A 23457-nucleotide genomic window follows, 5' to 3' on the forward strand; every position below is an offset into this window, starting at 1 on the left:
ACATTAAAACTCAGTTGTTCCTTATAAATATGAATCTGAAGTTAACCACCATATATAACACTAAATTCTATCATATAAATAACATCATTATTATTTATAAACACATTTCAATAAATAAAAGCGATACAAATATTTTTCCTTTGACTTTTGAAAAAGCACAACTGCCGAGAGTATGCCAATTGACAAAAATTGCTTTAAAAAAAAAAAAAGCCCAATTTTAAAAGCCTTTCTAGAAAAAAAAAATGCAAAATAAAGGAATAATAGTAGGTTTGCTCTTACTGGAATTGTGGCAGTAGTCAATGTATTGTGGAACTTGTATTGTGAAGGCCATCAAATCTGGAGCTAAGAGGGACTCTGGCTTTCTACTCTCTTTGAGCCACTTGGTGCTATGAAGGTCTTTAGTGTCAGAAGGACCCTGAAGCAAGGGAATCAATTTCTCTTTTCCACTATCAACTGAAAAGAAATATTTATAAAACAACAATAAAAGCAGAACATGAGTAGCTTCAGAATTAAAATATGCTAATAATAATATAACATTTCAATTTTATTTGATAATTTTAGCTATACATTTAATTATACTGAGTCTGATGAAATGCAAAGCATTTTTAACTCTTAAGTTTTCATATTTGCTAATGAATATAGAACATGTCCAGAAAGGTTTATAAAAGGAAACAACTACACTATCTTCTAAAAATTAAATGAAATCTGTACCTTTATAAACTTATCTTAAAATTAGGTTACACTGAAAAAAATCACAAAGAGTTTTTTAAAAATATTATGCAATAAAATATTGGTAGGAAGGTAAAGTCATTTACAATCAAAATTAAAACAGTTGGGTCTCCTATTTAATTACATTATAATAATAACTTTTTAATTTCATCTTAAGTGACATATATATACCTCCTATTCCCCCAAAAAAGTGTAATAAGCATTACTTTAATTTTTCTCCCTCATAACCATTCATAAAACTAAGTATTTTTCCCTAAATAAAAATTAATTTGTTAATGTCAAGAAGTATCATCCTGGCACAATCAGAAAAATTTTTAAGTAAAAATTTAAAACGTCTGATTCATAGGAACAATGAGTAAATTCTTGTTTCAGTAACGCTCCTTGTAAAACGCAAGGCCAATTCTCTTATACAGGCAATAAAGTTTTACACGGTCCAGCTGCACATACCTGGGGCTTTGGCACAAATTTTTATTGATCCCACGGTCCCAGAGGCACATTTGACCAATGATGTGCTGCAGTACTTCAATTCAACATTCTGGATTGAGCCCTCAAGAGTTGGCAGGGGATTCTTAGATTTCACACCTAATAAAAGAAAACTGCAAATGTACTAGCCGATTGAATTTAAATAATTTTTATACTCCTTCACCAAGGCATTTAAACTTAATTATACTTTAACTATCTACCTCAGATGTTCTTACAGTATTTGTGTTAGGTTTCATAGTTTAGTGTTTCGGAGGTGAAAGAATGCAAATTTAAAATAAATGGGCTGAACTCTCATAACTATACTTACTCAATTCTTGATTAGTCAAACTCAAGAAATAAAAGGAAATGCACAAATCTTTTTTAAGAAAACAAGAGACAATTTTAAAAATTATATTTGGCTTTAAAAAACAGAGTAAGATTTTTATTTTTGAAACAAATTTAAATTGTTAAGTCAAGTTTTGAAGACTTTTTTTTTTTTTTTTTTTTTGACACAGAGTCTGTCACCCAGGCTGGAGTGCAGTGGTGTGATCTCAGCTCACTGCTACCTCTGCCTCCCAGGTTTAAGCAATTCTCCTGCCTTACCGTCCCTAGCAGCTAGAATTGCAGGCATGTTCCACCAGCCTGGCAAATTTTTATATTTTTAGTAGAGATGGGGTTTTCCCATGTTAGCTAGGTCTTGAACTCCTGACCTCAGGTGGCCTGCCTGCCTTGGCCTTCCAAAGTGCTGGGATTATAGGTATGCACCACCATGCCAGGCCTAGGTGGAGACATTTAAACATGAAACTACCTGAGGAAACTTTTTCTCCCAATATCTTGGTCAGATGAAATGAGGAGACACAAACAAAATACAGGTTGAAGATCCTTTATCCAAAATACCTGGGACCAGAAGTGCCTTGAATTTTGGATTTTGTTGGATTTTGGAATTTACATTACATACTCACCAGTGCAGCATCCCTACCGTGAAAATCAAAAATCCAAAATGCGGCCAGGCGCGATGGCCCACGCTTGTAATCCCAGCACTTTGGGAGGCTGAGGCGGGCAGATCACAAGGTCAAGAGGTTGAGACCATCCTGGCCAACATGGTAAAACCCCATCTCTACTAAAAAATTCAAAAATTAGCTGGGTGTGGTAGTGCCCACCTGTAGTCCCAACTACTTGGGAGGCTGAGGCAGAAGAACTGCTTGAACCTGAGAGGCAGAGGTTACAGTGAGCCAAGATTGCACCACTACATTCCAGCCTGGCGCCTGGCGACACCACAAGACTCTGTCTCAAAAAAAAAAAAAAAAAAAAAAAAAAAATCCAAAATGCTCCAATGAACATTTCCTTTGAGAGTCATGTTGGTTCTCAAAAAGTTTCAGATGTTAGAACACTTTGGATTTTGAACTTTCAGACTAGGGTCACTCAGTCCGTAACTCAAAATAGCTCCTGTGTTAAAATACTTAACTTAAAATGCTCATAAATAAAATTTACATGCTCTGTGTAAATAAAAAGGAAGAAAATGAATGTTTATCAGTTAACCAAGAAGTAGGTATTAACATCTTTATTATGTACTACTTGCTAAAGGATATAAAAGCACAGAAGGTACTAATTTCCATAAATAAATGGCTAGAAAAATGTAATCAAAAGAGAGAACCTCATTTTGATCCTTAAGGATAGGTGAGAATTACACAGGCATGGGACTGGCAACAAAACAAAGATACAGACCAATGGAACAGAACAGAGGCCTCAGAAATAATACCACACATCTGCAACCATCAGATTTTTGACAAACCTGACAAAAACAAGCAATGGGGAAAGGATTCTTATGTAATAAATGGTGTTGGGAAAACTGGCTAGCTGACCCCTTCCTTACACCTTATAAAAAAATTAGTTCAAAATGGATTCAAGACTTAAATGTAAGACCTAAAACCATAAAAATCCTAGAAGAAAACCTAGGCAATACCATTCAGGACATAGGCATGGGCAAAGACTTCATGACTAAAACATCAAAAACAATGGCAACAAAAGCCAAAATTGACAAATAGGATCTAATTAAACTCAAGAGCTTCTGCACAGCAAAAGAAACTATCATTAGACTTAACCGGCAACCTACAGAATGAGAAAAAATTTTGCAATCTATCCATCTCACAAGGGGCAAATATCCAGAATCTACAAAAAAAATTAAACTTTCAAGAAAAAAAATAACCCCATCAAAAAGTGGATGAGCAATATGAACAGACACTTCTCAAAAGAAGACATTTATGCAGCCAAGAAACATGTGGGAAAAAAAAGCTCATCATCACTGGTCATTAGGGAAATGCAAATGAAAATCACATTGAGATACCATCTTACACCAGTTAAAATGGCGATTATGAAAAAAAATCAGGAGACAGATACTGGAGAGGATGTGAAGAAACAGAAACACTTTTACACTGTTGGTGAGAGTGTAAACTAGTATTATCATTGTGGAAGACAGTGTGGCAATTCCTCAAGGATCTACAACCAGAAACATCATTTTTCTGGATATATAACCAAAGGATTATAAATCATACTATATAAAGACACATACACATGTATGTTTATTGCAGCACTATTCACAATAGCAAACACTTGCAACCAAGCCAAATGCCCATCAATGATAGACTAAATAAAGAATATACGACAGATACACACCATGGAATACTATGCAGCCACAAAAACCTATGAGTTCATGTCCTTTGCAGGGACATGGATGAAGCTGGAAACTATCATTCTCAGCAAACTAACACAAGAACAGAAAACCAAACACCACATGTTCTCACTCATAAGTGGGAGTTGAACAATGAGAACACATGAACTCGGGGAGGGTAACATTACACCCCAGGGCCTGTCAAGGGGTGGGAAGCTGGGAGAGGGATAGCATTAGGAGAAATACCTAATGTAGATGATAGGTTGATGGGTACAGCAAACGACCATGGCATATGTATACCTATATAACAAACCTGCACATTCTGCACATGTACACCAGAACTTAAAGTATAACAATAAAATAATAGGATTAGAGAAATTAGGAGTTTGCAAAGGCCCAAGACAGAAAGTGGCAAATTGGATCTCATTTCTCTTTATTAAAAAGGATGCTGAGCTGCTCTATTTAACATCTACTATGGTTGCAGGGAGCTATAATCAGTGAATAATTTACCTTGTTCCAATCACTATGTTAGATGATGAGACAGAAATAGAACTTAATAATACTCTCCCCTCCTCTAGCTCTCAATCCCTAAGGGTGAAACTCTCATTCTCCACCAATTTTTCAAAAGAAATGTAGGAAATCTATATCATGGTCAACACAAAAGAACTACTAAAAGGTTCTCTAAAGAGTTCTTCATCGTGTTCAGAATCGAAAATCTGAATTAATTTTTGGAAATACACAAAAGCAAAAGAATATGGATAGACCAAATGACTTTCTTTAAAATTATTTTATAACACAGATTTTTTTACAGTTTCTAAAACTTAATAATCTACTTTGAATCATAAATAATAGCTCTTTATTAATACTTTGTACATGTTATATATAAGACTCATATAAGTTGTCTGAAACATCTAGTAAGAATCTTGGCCAGGTACAGTGGCTCATGCCTGTAATCCCAGCACTTTGGGAAGCCAAGGCAGGAGAATCACTTGAGTTCAGGAGTTTGAGACCAGCCTGGCAAATGTGGTGAATCCCCATCTGTACTAAAAATACAAAAATTAGTCAAGCATGGTGGTGAGCACCTGTAATCCCCCCTAATTAGGAGGCTGAAGCACAAGAATCACCTGAACACGGGAGGCAAAGGTTACAGTGAGCCAAGATTACACCACTGCACTCCAGCCTGGGCAACAGAGCAAGATTCGGTCTCAAAGCCAAAAAAAAAAAAAAAAAAAAGAAGAATCTTATATACCTATATAAAGTACCTTGATTTAGACAACAACAATCAAGAATATAGTTCGATACCTTTAATAACATTACATTTCTCAGGTATCAAATTTGTTTTAATAACTAAAACATCATTATGTCATAATTTCTCCTTAAGAAAAGTTTTTTTTTTTTTGAGACGGAGTTTCGCTCTTGTTACCAAGGCTGGAGTGCAATGGTGTGATCTCGGCTCACCGCAACCTCCGCCTCCTGGGTTCAAGCAATTCTCCTGCCTCAGCCTCCTGAGTAGCTGGGATTACAGGCACGTGCCACCATGCCTAGCTAATGTTTTGTATTTTTAGTAGAGACGGGGTTTCACCATGTTGACCAGGATGGTCTCGATCTCTCGACCTCGTGATCCACCCGCCTCGGCCTCCCAAAGTGCTTGAGCCACCACGCCCGGCCCAAGAAAAGTTTTTTATAAAGTAATTTGTTTTTAGTGCTAAAAGCTCAGATTTTGATAAGGAAAATATTTTTATACAAAAGTTATATTCATCTCTTGATAGACTTTGATATCAAATACAGAAAAGTAGTTTCTTAGTTTCTTTCCACTCTACCATCAAACTGAAATTATAAAATGCCCCAAATGTGAGCAATAGAAAGGCAGAGGGAGCACCGTCTTAACATTTTACAACTCAGGGCACCACTCACATTATGTTCTACAGGAATGCTTCTCTCAGAAATTGTGAAAAGAAATCTACTATTAGGAAAGCAATATGGTGAAACAAAAAGAGCAAATAAGCTAAATAAAATGTGGCTTCAGATGGGCACACCTTACCTTGTAATATGACCGCTTAAGGCAAGTCACTATTTATTATTGTTACTTACAGAGACCAAAATAACTGTAGTTACTGTTCCAGGTACTTAACTCTGAGAATTTGGCTAAACTTTATACAGAACTTAACTCGGAAAAAGAGTACAATATTTTTGTAGGGTGTATAGAAAGCTGACATGAGTCAAAAAGAACAATCACAAAGATAGTGAAAAAAAAAGTATTTGAAAAAATGCTTTAAGTATTCACATATTCCTTTATTCAAATCTTGCTGTTATCGTCCACTAGAAGAAGGAAAGAGGGTATCCCTAAGTTACTGTAATTGATATATAAATTACACTGTACCACCAATATAATAATCTAAAAATAATTACCGATTTTTATAATAAAATTAAATATAGAATAATGCACTGCTATTTTCCTCTCATGTATTAGTCCATTCTCAGGCTGCTATGAAGAAATACTCGTGATTAGGTAATTTATAAAGGAAAGAGATTTAATTGACCCACAGTTCCACATGGCTGGGAAGGCTCAAGAAACTTACAATCACGGCAGAAGGGGAAGCAAATATGTCCTTCCTCACAAGGTGGCAGGAGAGAGAATTGCCGAGCAAAGGAGGAAAAGCTGCTTATAACACCATCATATCTTCTAATAACTCACTATCGCAAGAACAGCATGAAGGTAACCATCTCCATGATCCAATTACCTCCCACTGGGTCCCTCCCACAACACGTCAGGATTATGGGAACTACAATTCAAGATGAGATATGGGTGGAGACACAGCCAAGCCATATCATTCTACCCTGGCCCCTCCCAAATCTCATGTCCTCACAACTTGAAAACACTCATGCCCTTCTGAGACTCCCCGAAACTCTTAATTCGTTCCAGCATTAACTCGAAATTCCAATTCCAAAGTCTCATCTGAGACAAGGCAAGTTCCTTCAAATCAATGGCAAGTTAGTAACTTCCTAGATACAATGGGAGTACAGGCACTGGGTAAATACATCCATTCCAAATGGAGAAACTGGCCAAAACAAAGGGGTTACAGGTCCCATGCTAGTCTAAAATCCAATAAGGCAGTCATTAAACCTTAAAGTTCCAAAATGGTCTCCTTTTACTCCATGTCTCATATCTGGATGCAAGAGGTAGGCTCCCACAGCATTGGGCAGCTCTGTCCCTGTGGGTTTGCAGGGTACAGCTGTCCCTCTTGGCTGCTGTCACAGGGTGATACTGAGTGTCTGCAGCGTCTCCGGCCACATGGTACAAGGTATCAGTGGATCTACAATTCTGGGCCTGGAGGACAGTGGCCCTCTTCTTACAGCTTACATGGCAGTGCCCCAGTGGGGACTCTATGTGGGGGCTCTGAGACATTTTCCAGATTAACATTCTGCTCCTCGTTACTTATGCAAAGTTTTCCAGCCGGCTTGATTTTCTCCCCAGAAAATTGGTTTTTCTTTTCTGTTGCATCATCAGGCTGCCCTAGCAGAGGTTCTCCATGAGGGCTCTGCCCCTGTTGCAGACTTCTGACTGGACATCCAAGCATTTCCATACATCCTCTGAAATCTCAGCAAAGGTTCCCAAACCTCAATTTTTGTCTTCTATGTAACTCTCAGGACCAATGCCATGTTGAACCTTCCAAGACTGGGGGCTTCAACCCTCTGAAGCAACATCCTGAACTCTACCTTGGCCCTTTTTACCCATGGCTAGAATGGCTGGGATAGAGTACAAAGGCTACACATGGCAGCGGGGCCCTGGACCCAGCACACAAAACCATCTTTCCCTTCTAGATCTACTGGCCTATGATAAGAGGGACTCTCATGAAGGTCCCTGACAAGACCTGGAGACATTTTCCCCATTGTCTTGGTGATTAACATTCTGCTCCTCATTACGCAAAGTTTTCCAGCCAACTTGGTTTTCTTCCCAGAAAACTGGTTTTTCTTTTCTGTCGCATTGTCAGGCTGCAAATTTTCCAAACTTTTATGCTCTGCTTTCTCTTGAATGCTTTGCCACTTAGAAATTTCTTCTGCCAGATACCCCAAATCATCTCTCTCAAGTTCAAAGTTCCACAGATCTCTAGGGAAGGAGCGAAAAGCCACCAACTTCTGTACTAAAGCATAGCAAAAGTTACCTTTGCTCCAGTTCCCAACAAGTTCCTCATCTCCAATCAAGACCACTTCAGCCTAGACTTCATTGTCCATATCACTGTTGGCATTTTAATAAAAGCCAAGTCTCTAGGAAGTTCAAAAGTCTCTAGGAAGTTCCAAACTTTCCCACATCTCCCTGTCTTCTTAGCCCTCCAAATCTCTAGGAAGTTCAAAACTTTCCCACATCTTCCTGTCTTCTGAATCCTCTAAACTGTTCCAACCTCTGCCTGTTACCCAGTTCCAAAGTAGCTTCCATATTTTCAGGTATCCTTACATCAGTCTCCACTCTACTGGTATGAATTTACTGTATTAGTCCATTCTCATGCTGTCTGAAGAAATACTTAAGACTGGGTAATTTATAAAGAAAAGAGGTTTGATTGCCTCAGTTCCACATGGCTGGGAAGGCCTCAGGAAACTGATAATCATGGTGGAAGGGGAAACAAACTTCTCCTTCTTCACAATGCAGCAGGAGAAAGAAGTGCCACACAAAGGGGGAAAGCTGCTTACAAAACTATCAGATCTCCTGAGAACTCACTATCACAAGAACAGCATGAACCACCCTAGTGATTCAATTACCTCCCACCGTGTCCATCCAGAACTCACTATCACAAGAACAGCATGAGGGTAACCACCCCCATGATTCAATTACCTCCCACCAGGTTCCTCCCCTGACAGGTGGGAATTATGAAAACTACAAATCAAGATGGAGACACAGCCAAACTATATCACCCTCCTAGTACTTTTCTGAAAAATATCAACACCTAATACATAATCTTAGTCCTATGGCACATCATTAAACTTATATCTTTTCTTTCAAAGAGACAGAGTCTCACCCTGCTACCCAGGCTGGAGTGCAGTCGTGCAATCTTCAGCTTCTAGACTCAAGTAATCCTCCCATTTCAACCTCCTGAGTAGCTGGGACTATAGGCATGTACTCCATCACACCTGTTTTTTTGTATAGACAGGGTCATACTATGTTGCCCAGGCTAACCCTAATTATTTTTCCACCAACCTTCTTGCCTGCTGTAATACTTTAAGACTCATTGAGACCTTTCCCTCAGTGTCAACTTTCCGGCGTTCAGCAGTCAGCTTATGATCACTTCTGTAATTAGGATGTACATATTAAAAGATGAACTAATAAGAATAATCTGTATGTATCTGTGGAAGTAAAAGATTAAGGAGTCAAACCGTATGATTACTTCTGTTCCCCCACTGAAGTCCCCCAAAAGACTGTTAAGACATTATTTTAAGGCCCTAAACTAACAACAACAACAACAAAGTAAAAAGACAAGAGCCAAATAGGCAGCTCTCAAACAATCAAGAGCTATCATCTAAATTTTGAAAGATGAGTATCTGATGAACAAGTAGCAATGAGTAGCCTTAGTAGAACAAAGAAAAGTACCTGCGGGTAATTAAACTGATCCTACAGTAAGCCTGCAGAAGAAAACTGATCCTACAGTAAGCCTCAGAAGGTTAAAAAGAGGCCAGGTGGCTCTGACGGCAGGGATGTAGATGAGGCTAAAAAGATGAGGAGTGCAAAATGCTGGGATTACAGGCATGAGCCACCACACCCAGCCTGCTTCAGCTTTCTTGTCTGTAAAATGGGGATAATGCTAGAATGAATTGTCTAAGACTGTTGCAAAATTCAATAAGGTGATGTATTAAAGAGCCAGCCATAAAGTAAAGTGCTCAGTAAGTTAGCTATTGCTATTTTTAGGTGTATTGATTTACCAAATATCCTGGTGTTGACTTACAAATTTTGAACTGCAAACTCATACAAAATATAAAATAATGTTAGTTTCCTGCCTTGAATGATTTGCATTCAATGATTCTGGAGGCAGCTATATCTACCTTGAAGTGTGGGTAACCCCGCATCTGGGCACCAAGGAAGGGGAGCTAAGCAGATCCCCAGCACAATTAGTGCCTGAAGAATATCTTAGTTTACAGTATTACTACTCAGTTATCTCTTTTATATAATCCTTTACATGTAATCATGTTAGTATATAGTCAGAACGATTAGTGTCTGAAGAATATCTTACTACTCAGTTATTTCCATATATATATAAAATTATATCTTAGTTCATAGTCAGAGGAACACCTAGAGCAGACACAGTACAGAGCATGAATTAAGGAATAAGCAGCTTATAGTCAGAGGAATGTCTAGAGCAGATACGGTGCAGAGCATGATATAAGGGAAAAATAGTTATACTAGGACAAGAATCTATGGCCCAGGCAAAGCGTTCAGTATTGTAAAGATAACCGCTATATGGCAGGCTTCAGCAAGAGCCTCTCCTCTTGAAAAAGGAATTGTAGTATCTTGCGTCCAGTTCTTGTGGAAGGCTGCCCTCAGACCGGCAATTCCACAAACATCTGAGGGCTTAAAACCCCTCCGGTATATTGCAACTTGGTGACTGCATAACTTGTCAGTTCTCTAGCTACTGTGCTGATTCAGAGCATCCTCCTATAGAAATCACTAGAAGCTGCCAGCAGGTGGCTGTAGACCTTGTCAGCTCTGTTGCTGCTCAAAGCATCGTCCTATAGAATTCCTTAGAAGTAGCCTGCCCCTAGATAAGAGATATTGCACCCTGCACCGTCTTCACTGCGCACAGCCCACCTCCTTGCCTTGGTGACCTAATGGGAGTGTACCCCTTGCTGCACACGGCCCACCTCCTTGCCTGGGTGACCTAATGGGGGTGGACCCTTTATTTATTGCACACGTAATTGTTTATTGCACACCCTATCACTGTTCTTAAGATGACCTCACTACAGTGCTCCCTACCGTATACCCAATAAATACAGATGCTTCTGGACATTCGGGGCCTCTCCCGTCTCCGCTTGTAAGTGGCAAGGCCACCCGAGCCCAGCTGAGCTTTGTCAAAAAAATAAATAAGTAAAAAAGATAAGGGGTGACTAAAATTTTATTTAGTGACCACAGATCATTTTCCTTAATCCATTTAGGATCCTCTCCTTTAATCCATGCAGCTCAGTAACTACCTGATACTCAACTGGTAGAAGACGAAAGGGTTTACTTTGGAAAGGTTAAACCAGAAGGACTCCAGACTAAGGAATATGAGATACGACTATAAACTAAAAGGGAGAATTATCTTAGAATCTATATGGCCTACATGTACTGGACAATGAGATCTCACTTCATTCACTAAGTACCAAGCTTAGAAACCTCAAGAAGGAAATGGACAGCTTTCTCTCTGTGCAAATGAGCAAGCTCAAGAAAAAGGAACAAAGACACTGATAACTGATCATCCTTAAACCAAAAATGAGTTGTGTTCAATTCCCCTACAATCAAGTTTCAACCTCACACAGAAGTTTCAGTTAGTTATTTTGTATATCATTCTCCAGTATGAAGAATAATTAAATATTAGATGGAAATCACAAATGTGACAGGCAGATATTATTTTAAAACATAAAGAAACACGGAGTAAACAGACAAAGCCAGGAGCAGAAGAAAACTTCAAATAAAAACAATAATGATTTCTATCCTCAAGGAGAGTCCAGAAAATACTGCAATAAGAAGTGAACATTTATTCACAATTTTCAAAGAACAAAAACGAGCACTAAGAAATTAAAAATGTGATGCTAATTCTCTTTAAATTAATAAATAGTTTGGAATATAAAGTTGAGAAAAATCTCCCATAAATTCAAATGAAAAAATCCAAAGAAATTGAAGATAGAAGATAAAATGCAATAATAAAAAAAAAGAAATTGGAAAAAAAAAAGAAGAAAAAAAAGAAAATGGAAGAAAAATGAAAATAAAATGAAAAGATGAACATAAGCAATCCAATATCTGAAAACCAAAAGGTCTTGAAAAAACTATTAAAAGAAAATGGGGGAAATAATCAAAAAATATAATTCAAGAATCTTTTTCAAACTGCAGAACGGGAGTCCCAAATTAAAAGTGTCTACTATGTACCCAGTATAACAAATGAAAAAAGCACACCATAAAGTCACACCACCTGAACATTAGGGCTAAAGAGACACTTCTAAAAGCTTTTGACATAAGATAGACAGACAAAAACAAAAACAGGTGACAAACAAAGGTTAAACAATTAGAATGGCATCAAATTTCTCAACAGAAATGCCCAAAGAAAGAAGACAATAATGTGATGTCAGATTTCTGTAGGAAAATCTATATACAGCCCAATCAATTACATGTAAAGACAAAATATTCATTCAGACATGCCAGATCTGAAAAAAAGTTCACTTTCTATACTAGAAAGATAACTAGAGGATAGTGCTCCCCCCAAAAAAGAAAGTAAATTAAGAAAGAATTAACATAAGTGGTCTAATAAACAGGGGATCCAACAAGAGAAAAGGACATCCCAGGATAATGATAAAAGGAAATTTCAAGACATCTCTACAATAGGCCTAGGGAACAAACAGAAAAACAAGAGGAACGAGCATTAAAAAAAATAACTCCAAAAATTAAAAGTAATTATCTCATGCAACTGAAGATATTGAGAGAAGACATGTTTATGAGAGAGTTTTAGGGAATATAAGAACATAGGACATTAATCAAGTAATTAAAAGAATTTAACAAAAAAAAAATGACAGTTATTAACTCCAAGAATACAAGTTTTATAAGAAAAAGGAATGTAATGGTAACATTGTAACTCATATATACATGTCTATAATATGTTCATACCAAGTATAAATTTAAGCAAAAATTGTGATATAATTATATATAAAGATTTAGGAAAAAAGAATGAGAGAGAGAGAGGCTGTGAGCATTGGCCCTAAAAGCTAAATCCTCTATGACAGGCAGAATAATGCTCCCCACCACAAAGATGTGAATATCCTCAACCTCAGACCTGTGAACATGTCATCTATAAGGCAAAGAAAAATGAAGATTCTGAATCAGCTGACCTTGATATAGGGCGAGGATCCCAGATTATTCAGGTGAACCCAATGTAATCAGAAGAACCCTTAAAAGTAGGAGGAGGAGGCAAAAAAGAAGAGTCAGAGAAAGAGATGTGATGACAGCAGCACAGTCATGGAAATGTAACATTTCTGGCTTTAGAGATCGGGGAAGTGGGTCACAGGCCAAGAACTCAGAAACCTTCTAAAAGCTAGAAAAGGAGTTTTCTCTTAGAGCCTCTAAAAAGGAGCCCTACTGACACCTTGATTTTAGTCTGAGGTCCACTTCATTCTTCTAAACTACATAATAGTAAGAAAATAAATTTGTGTTGTTTTAAGGCACTAGGTTTATGGTAATTTGTTACAGCAGCAATAGAAAACTAATATATCCTCATATTCAATAGTAAGTATGTAGATAATATCTACATACTTCTGCCTAACACAGAGAATGCTTTAGCTTTTAGGGCCAACACTGACATTCTCTATGAAAAAACATGGAAAATAAGAAAACTGCAACAAAAACTACTATTTAGGAAATTTAGAGGTATATATCTAACAATAAGTTGAAAAATGATTGCCTCTAAAAAGCAATGAGGATGACGGGAGGGCAGAAGACTGCTCTTTTTGTTACAAGCCTTGGAAAGCTGTAATTTAATAAAATAAAACAAAAGATTGGCCAGACGCAGCTCATGCCTATGGCCAATAGGTGGGAAGATTGCTTGAGCTCAGGAGTTTGGGACCGCATCTCTACAAAAAATAAAACATTAGCCAGGCATGGTGGCACACACCTGTGGTCCAAGCTACTTGGGATGCTGAGTATTGCTTGAGGCTTCAGTAGCCTGAGCAACAAAGCCAGACCCTGTGTGAAACAACAACAACAACAACAACAACAAAAGATCACCCAAAATATTCAAACAGCCAGCAGCCATATTGATACTGTGAAATAACAAAATCACAGAAGACTGTAACTATAATAAAGGTTTCTGAAAGATAAAAGAGGTAAATTCTTTTAAAAGATGCATTAAGGAGATAGCCAAGAGCTTCCAAATGTTTGAAACAATAGTAGGAGGAAGTATTATCCTTTCAGGGGAATAATAAAGTGAGAAACTGAAATGAGGGGAAGATTTATAACATTAGAAAAAAGTGAAAAGCCTAAATAAAAATGGCTGGCTAGTAAGTAACTAATAAAACAGGCGTACCAAGAAAGCTAATTGGTTCTAAGATTCAATAGGTGACCAAGACTGTAAAAAGCTCCCTATGAAAAGAGAAACCTTAAGAGACAGCACACTTAAAAAGGTACAATCTCTCCTACATGTCTTTATTACATGTCTTTAACTACATATATTCTTGGAAAACTTATTTGCATTACTAATAAGCATTAACCTCACTGACAACACCAAATGCTAGTAAGGATGTGGAGCAACAGAAACTCATTTACTGTGAGTGAGAATGCAAAATTGCTACAGCCACTGTTCAAGACAGTTTCAGAGTTTCATACAAAGCTAAAGATACACTTATCATACCATCTGCAATCACACTCTTTGATATTTACCCAATGGAGGTGAAACATGACCACAGAAAAACCTGCATACGAATATTTGTAGTAACTTCCTTCATAGTTGCCAAAACACGAAAGCAACCAAGATGTCCCTTAGTGGGTCAATGAATAAACTGTGGTACCTCCATATAAGAAATATTAGTGCTATCAGGAGGCTGAGACAGGAGAATTGCCTGAACCCAGGAGGTGGAGGTTGCGGTGAGCCGAGATCGCGCCATTGCACTCCAGCCTGGGTAACAAGAGCGAAACTCCGCCTCAAAAAAAAAAAAAAAAAAAAAAAAAAAGAAATATTAGTGCTAAAAAAAAAATGAGCTATCAGGGCATTGAGGAACCATAAATGGACATTACTAAGAGAAAGAAGTCCATGTGAAAAGGCTACATTCTTGAAAAGGGACTACAGAAACAGTAAAAAAAAAAAAAAAAAAAAAAAAAAAAAAAAAAAAAAACAGTAGTTGCTAGGGTTTGGCTTGTAGGGGATGGGATAAATAGAGAAATTTTAGGGCTGTGAAGCATTCTATATAAGGATGGGTACATATCATATACATTTTCCCAAATCCATAGAATGTACAACACTAACAGTGAAACCCCAAGTGGTCTATGGACTTCAGTAATCAGGACACATCAGTGCAGGTTCATGAAGGTAATAAATGGATGGGGAATATTGATATTGACACTGATAATGTGGAAGAGACTATACATGTTTTGGAGTGGGGGTATATGGGAAATCTCTGTACCATCCTCTCAATTGTACTGCAAATCTAAAACTGCTCTTAATTAAATTAGGTCTTAAAAAAAATTTAAGTAACTTGTTCCATTACAAGCTTATTTACTTCACTTTGATTGATCTACTATGTCATAATTCCAAGTGTGGGAATAAGAACATTTCTAGGTACAAGACATTAGAAAATTAAGTATTTTTATTTGGAAGTCAGCAATTTGGTTCTTCAGAATACAGAGGAACTTACAACTTCTATATATAGTCTCACAAGAAAACTCAATAACTCACATTGGCTAGAAAGGGGAGGATCACCAGATTGCATGTGCTTCAAAGAAGTGTTCTAGTGATCCCATCCAATCCAATTAATCTATTCCAGATAAGTTGATACAATGCCTCAAATATAATATGTGTTTAAGAAGAAATAAATTTTCTCTATCCTTGACATCTTCATTACCAAATACGGGAAACTGAATAATTAACAAATATGTTGGCAGATCATGCCATTAATTTATTTTCCCTCTGGTTGCTTTTAAAGATTTATGCTTATTTCTGGCACACCGGAATTTGACCACAATGTGTCTACTCAGAGGTTTAGGTTTATTTTTCCTGCTTGGAATTTATGAGCCTCAGGTCTGAAGATTCATATCTCACATCAATTTTGTCAGGGAAATAAAAGTCAATAAATATTGCTTCTCTCCTACTTTTGCCTTTTGAGAGTCTATAGACATATAGAATCTTTTCATTCTAGCATCCAGATCTATTGACTGCATTTCACATTTCATCTCTATTTTCAATGTTGCATTCTAGGAAACTTCATAACCGTCTTCCAGTTTACTTATACTGTATTTGGCTGTGTCCAAGTTGCGGTTTAATCCATTTAATCCATTAAGGACTTCTAACCTCCAAAAATTGATTTCATTATTAAAATTCTCTAGTCCTTATATCTTACAGTTTCAATTCCATCTTTTACTTCTTTAACTATTTTAAAACAGTCTTTTATACTGTTTCTGATATATTATTTGACATTCTAGAAGTTGAATTTGGCCATTGGAGGTTTCTGCTTACTCTTGCTCTTGGTGAATTATTTCTTCAAATTCTTTGTAATTTTAGATTATAAGTTTACATTTCAGAAGGCTTTCTTTTTCACATTCATTGCCAGAGGTAAGGGTATGTGCCACAGCAAATACTTGTACTTACTACTAGATGCTCAGGGATGTAATTAGCCCACCAAGGATCACATTTTAACTTATTAGCTCAATGGTTCCTAGGTCAGGCAAGAAATTAAAATCTGAATGAGGACAGAGTTGTGGTTACAAATTCTCCAGGAAAGCACCCTCTCCCTTCCCAATGAAGGCCAACACAAATAAATTTCTTCATTAAACCTGGAGGGAAACAGATTTTTGAACACTTCATCTTTTCACTAGTGCTTTGAAGTTATGAGCTTACTGAAGTAGAACATTACTTCCAATTCCTCCCTTCTTGCCCACAGTTCCTTCTGGTAATCAAGAGCCAAACCCACTGGTTAGCAGTGTTGTCATAGACCATTAGGGGAACCTAGACAAAGCATCAGTTGCCTGCTTCCAACTCTAATTTTTGTTTTTATCTAATTTTAATTTTTTTAGAAGTCTTGCTATGTTTCTTAAGCAAAAAGTAGCTTATTAATGAATTTTCTCCTAAAATTTCATCCATGACAGAAGAGTAAGAAATATGTAAGTTTTGAGGTCAAATACTGCAGGATATACAAAGAAATTAAATACATCATGAGCCCCAAAATTTATTAAACTACTCTAAGTTTTCTTATCTGTAAAACAGGTACCAATCACTAGCTACTTCACAGAGTAATCATGGACACAGGGAGAGGAACATCACACACTGGGGCCTGTTGGGGGGTGTGGGGGCTAAGGGAGGGAGAGCAGGGGGTGGAAGGATTGGGGAGGGATAACATTAAGAGAAATACCTAATGTAGATGACGAGGGGATGGGTGCAGCAAACCATCATGGCATGTGTATACCTATGTAACAATCCTGCATGTACTGCACATGTACCCCAGAACTTAAAGTATAATTTAAAAAGTAAAATAAAATAAAATAATGAATTCAAAAAACAAACACAAAACAAAAAAGCAATCAGGATTCTGAAGAAAAGAACCAATTATCCAAGAACTAAAGTAATATCAGAGAGTGATGAAATAATCATTATAAATTAGGTAGCTCATCATTAAAAAAAAAAAAAAAGGTCATATTAAATCCCATATTCTGACAGCCCAAGAGGGAAAGAAAGAGAAACCCATCATTCTTGGGCACTAAGTTTAAAAAAAAAAAAAAAGAAAGAAAGAAAGAATAAACTATGTCAGCATTAGGGCAAAAAAAAATGAGGTCATTTAAAAATACAACACAGAAAACATAGGGTCTATTTTTAAATACCTTGTTACAAATACAATAATAGAAATGTGGTAAAGATTTTTAAAAATATTTTAAACATCGCTAAAGAAGCTAAATGACTAGCTGAAAGAAATAAAAAGTCATAATAAAGACAAAACTATATTTTAAAGAAACATCGTGTGTGTGTACACATGCACACGCATGCATGTCTATGTTTGGAGGGAACTGGTGAACAGCACACTGGAATAAAAATAAATATATTACTCACTATGCACAGATCATTGCCCATTCCTTAGTTTAACTCACTGTGTGCCACAAGGCACTCTCAATAATGCCACAACACAAAATGATCATCCTACAAGGCTAATTACCTGACTACGAAATACTACGAAATCAGGACTCCAACAAGCTATTTTTTTTACTATGAGAATTCTGTGTGCAGCCAAGATTCCAATGTTACTACTTCGATCAATGCCCTTCAATTCATGATAAAATCAAAGAACTACTGCACATAACTCTAACCTGTTTCTCACTTAAGTTTAGGGCAATCAGATGCTGCTATGGTTTCAGTATGTATCAGCTCCAAAACTCACATTGAAATGTAAGCCCCCACTAGATTTTCATTGTAGCTTAAGGATGCAAGTTTTCTCTGCACCTAAGCATGATCATCTACTAATGGTAACTCTTGTGTGACACTAACTTTGATTCACATGTCTTTTATTAGCTCTCTCTCACTTATTCATTCCATAAATATTTACTATGAAACTACCCTATACCAAACACAGCCTGGAGTTAGACAAGTACATAAGACCAGTTCAGGCCCTTCTCTCATGAAATTCATTATCTAGTTAGAGAAGTAGTCATTAAAACAGTTACACACATATATACATATTCAACATTGTGAAAAATGCCAAAAAGAAGTTAGACTGTTATAAAAATATAAAGAGGAAAACAATATGAGAAAATATCTTCAAATCACTTATCTGATGAAATATTGTTATCTACAATATATAGATAATTTCTAGACCTAAATAACAACAACAAAAAAACCTACTTCAGAAATGGGCAACGGACTTGAATAGACATTTCTCCAAAGAAGATATGCAAAGGGACCATAAACATATGAAAAGATGCTCAGCATCACTAATTAGGAAAATGCAAATCAAAACTACAATGACATACTACTTCATACCCATTAGGATGGCTACTATTTAAAAAACAGAAAATAAAAAATGATATCCAGGATGTGGAGTAATTGAAACGCTTATATATTGTTAGTGGGAATGTAACATGGTACAGAGGAAAACAGTATCAAGTTTCCTCAAAAAATTAAACATAGAACTACCGTATGATTCAGCAATTATACAGCTGGGTATATGCTCAAAATAAATTACAGCCAGGGTTTCAAAAGATATTTGTATACTGTGTTCATAGCTATATTATTTACAATAGCTAAAACATGGAAGCAACCCCAATGTCCAAAGAATGAATAAATAATCAAAATGTGGTACATACACACAATGGAATATTAGCCTTACAAAGAAGGGACATCTAGACCCAGGAAATGGCATGGTGGTAAGCATCACGGGTTTTGTTTCTGCTCATATATCCTAGAAGCCAGCAACCCAGAAAGTCCAATGGATACAGACAGAAAAGAGTTCCCCAACAATACCTGCTCTCCCTAGCCAAAGAACCATAAAGAGGTATCTTAGCAAAAAAAGAAAATGTTTAGGCAAAAACTGGTCTCCTCTACTGAAACACCACTCTAAAAATGGTGGTCCTACCACTACCAGCAACAGCAAAGATCAAGTGGGAAGCCTAGACTTCTGCCTTGAGCATACTCTAACAAGAACCCCAACACCGCTACCTGGGTGGATTAAGAGTAGGCTGAAGAGAAAGCCTAGACTTTCAACTCAACCTAGCAGTAAGACTATGCCCCTCCCCCTTCCAGCTGTGGTAGTGTCAAGAGAGACCTAGTAGAGAGTCAAAAATTTTACCAACCTGCAACAATAACATATTACCTCACCACCACCATGATGTCAGTGAAGGCCTCACCTGGTACATTAATGAGGCAGTCTAAACACTCCAAGCCAGGGATATATCAACAGAGGTATCACCGAGAGCCAGATTTTCGATTCTGGACCAGAAGTAGTAAGAATCCCCTTTAAATGGCAACGCAGGCCAAGTGGAAAACCTGGATTTCTACCTCCCCTAGCAGTAATAAGTGGGGGCATGTTCCCTTCCACTGCTGGAGCATTTTCAGAGTAAGTCAGCTAACACAGGTTTAAATACAACACAGAATCTTGGAAAACAATATCCAAAACATACAGTTTTTAAATAAAAATCATTCATCATAACCAAAAACCAGAAAGAGCCCAAACTGAATAAAAAAAGATAATAGATGTCACTGAGATGACACAGATGTTAGAACTATCTGAAAAAGATTTTAAAGCAGCCATCATAAAAATGCTCCAATTAGCATTTTGCTTGAAGCAAATGAAAATAGATTTTGGCAAAGAAATTGGAAGTTGTAGAGAAAAAAAAGAAAAAAATGGACAATAATGACATAAAAACAAACCAAATTTTAGTACTGAAAAATGCAATGACCAAAACAAGAAACTCAATAAATGGATTCCATATCAGAGAGGGGTAAGCAGAGAAACATTACAATGTTTAAAACATTTTAACATAGAACAACAGAAATTATCTAATGTGAAATTTAAAAAAAACAGAAAGGGGGGGAGAAAAGACTCTTAGTGACCAATGAGAAAGTCAGATAAAAGATGTACCTTTCAAGTCATCAGAGTCCAGTACAAGAAAAATAAAAAGATTAAGCAGAAAATGTACTTCAAAAAATAGTGGCTATCCAAACAGGTGCCTGATGCCTGTAATCCCAGCACTCTGGGAGGCCAAAGTTGGTTGATCACCTGCGGTCAGAAGTTCAAGGCCAACCTGCCCTACATGGTGTAACCCCATCTCTAATAACAATATAAAAATTATCCAGGCATGATGGTGGGTGCCTGTAATCCCAGCTACTCAGGAGATTGAGGGAGGAGAATCCCTTGAATCTGGAGGCAGAGGATGCAGTGAGCCAAGATCACCCCACTGCACTCCAGCCTGGGTGACAGAGACTCTGTCTCAAAATAATAATAATAATAATAATAATAATAATAATAAATAAAAATAAAATAAATTTAAAAATAAATTAATTTTTAAAAATAGTGGCCAATAACTTCCCATGTTTGACAAAAGACAAAACCTAAACATTAAGAAACTAAGCTAACCCTAACAGAGTGAACTCAAAGAAATAATAACACATCATGAATAAACTTTTGAAAACAACAAAAAAAATATTGAATGGAGCAAGAGAAAAACTACACCTTATGCATAAAGGGGGGGGAATGAAATAATAGTAGATATTTCATTAGAAACAACAGAGGCTAGGAGGAAGTGGCATGACATTTTTCAACTACTTATAAAATAGTACCCCAAGCTCTATATTCAGCAAAAATATACTACTGAAATGAAGGAGAAATCAAAACACTCTCAGGTGAAGAGAAACTTTAAAAAAAATAAAGTGTCATTAGTAGATCTACACTAAAAGAACAGGTAAACATCTCCGAACAGAAAGTTAAGAATACAATAAGGATTTTTGGGATATCAGGGAAGAAGAGAGAACACAGTAAGCAAAAATATGGTACATAGACTTTGTCTCTTCATGAGTTTTGTAAACTGTGTTTCATGTTGAAGGAAAAATAATATCTGATGTGGTTCTCAATATTCACAGAGGAAATATTTCAATTAGAAGGGTAAAGGAACGTAAGAGCAATATGGATTCTACATCTCACTTGAACTGGAGTAACACAATACCAGTAAACTCTGATGAGTTAGAAATGCAAAATGTAATGCCTAAAACAATCACTTGAAAAACTTGATGAGATACACTTAAAATTACTACACATAAACAAAAATGGAATTATAAATAATGTTCAAGTAATGTTCAAGCAACCCACAAGAAAACAGAAAAAGAAATCAAAAACAAAAATATCAAATAGAGAGCAAAAAATAAAATGGCAGACATGAAGTCTAACATATCAATAATTGCATTTAATATAAATGCTCTGAATATACCAATTAAAAGAAAAGACTGGCAGACTGGATCAAAGAACATAACCCAACTATATGGAGTCAATAAGAAAGTCACTTCAAATATAACAATGTAGGCAATCTGAAGGCGAAAGGGTGGAAAAAGTAGACTATAAAAACATCAATAGGTACAAATTAGAACACAGTGAGCTACCACTTCACACCAAGTAAAATGGCTATAATAAAAAGAGAAACAATAACAAGTGTTGGTGAGGATGTGGAGACACTGAAACCCTCATAAATTGCTGCTAGAAATGTCATATGGTTCAATGGCTATGGAAAACAATTTGGCAGTTAATTAAAAAGGGCCATATGATCCAGCAGTACATTTCCTACATAAATAATCAAGAGAACTGAAAATGTATGTCCACACAAAAGCTTAAATAAGAATGTTCATAAAAGCATTATTCCTAATAGCCAGAAAGTGGAAATAACTCAAATATCTACTACATGATGAACAGATAAACAAAATGTAATACAACCATACTATGAAATATTAATTAGCCATAAAAAGAAGTGCTGAAACATACTACAAGAATAAATTTTGAAAAAATTATGCTTTGTGAAATAAGCCAGATACAAAGATAACATATTCCACAATTCCATTTATAGAAAATATTCAAAATCAGGATTCCATAGAGACACTAAGTAGATTAGTGACTGCCAAGGGCTATGGGAAAATTGGAATGGGAAATGATTGCTTAATGGGCATGGGGTTTCTTCTGGGGAGAAAAAAAAGTTCCAAATTAGACAGTGGTGATAGCTAGACAGCTTTATGAATATACTAAAAACTTCTGAATTGTACATTTCAAAATAGCTAAATGATATGTTTTCTGTTATGTGAACTTTATCTCAATTAAAAAAACTGATTATTTTAATGTCAAATAAGTATACTTTAGAGGAAAAGAATTGTAAGAGCCAATCCTCTGAAAAGACACAGCTATTTGAAATATGTATAAACCAACCAAGACAGCTGTAAAGTATGTGAAGCCGAAAGAGACACAGCTGAAAAAATTAATCTACAATTACATTTAGAGACTTCAATATCCCTCTCAACAACTAACACAACAACTAGACAGAATATCAACAAGGATATAGAAAATGTCAAAAATGCCATCAACTAATAAGCTGTTTTCTAGATTACAGAATTGCAGAATACACATTCTTTTCAAATGCCCACAAAATACTTAACAAGGTAGATAGTATTATACTGGGCCAGAAACGAACAAAATTAAAATAAATGAAGTTATACAGCATCTGTTCTCAGACCACAATAGATTCCAATTAGAAATCAATGTTTTTTTTAATGGCAGGAAATCCGCCCCCACCCCCCCGCAAACTTGGAAACTAAACAGATCTAGACAGTCCATAAGCCAAAGAGAAAGTTTCCAATGAAATAAAAGAAAAAAAACTGGATTAATGAAAATACAGTATATCAACATTTGTAGGCCACAGCTAAAGCAGTACAGAGAGAAATTTATAGCATTGAATTGTCCACAGAAAGGGTCTTAATTCCATAATCTAGCTCTCACCTAAAATACCAGAAACATGGAAAGCAAAATAAAACCAAAGTAAGCATGAGCAAAAAATAATAACGATAGCAGAAATCAACAAAATTTATATTTAAATTTTTTTAAAACATAAAATATATATTTAAAAATTTAAATTAATCTTTAAAACTTTGTTTTTTAAAGATCAATAAAACTGAAAAAAACTCTAATAAGAAACAGAGAAATCATCAATT

At 36.2% G+C, this 23457-nt stretch overlaps 1 protein-coding gene across 10 annotated transcripts in view; it reads right to left on the reverse strand.

The window, feature by feature from the left end:
* Nucleotides 1-23457, reverse strand: part of VPS13B (vacuolar protein sorting 13 homolog B) — an 805060-nt gene that overhangs the window by 558021 nt on the left and 223582 nt on the right. For 9 of the 10 annotated variants that reach the window (XM_074386811.1, XM_074386814.1, XM_074386810.1 and 6 more), the window contains 2 exons: nucleotides 1177-1311; nucleotides 280-453 (listed from right to left, as the gene is read on the reverse strand). The exons of the other annotated variant lie outside the window; for it this stretch is intronic. In XM_074386811.1, the coding sequence (XP_074242912.1) occupies nucleotides 280-453; nucleotides 1177-1311 (309 nt within the window). The remainder of the gene's footprint in view (nucleotides 1-279; nucleotides 454-1176; nucleotides 1312-23457) is intronic. 10 annotated transcript variants of the gene reach the window in all.

Source organism: Saimiri boliviensis, chromosome 15 (assembly GCF_048565385.1).
Source record: "Saimiri boliviensis isolate mSaiBol1 chromosome 15, mSaiBol1.pri, whole genome shotgun sequence".
Lineage (NCBI taxonomy): Eukaryota > Metazoa > Chordata > Mammalia > Primates > Cebidae > Saimiri > Saimiri boliviensis.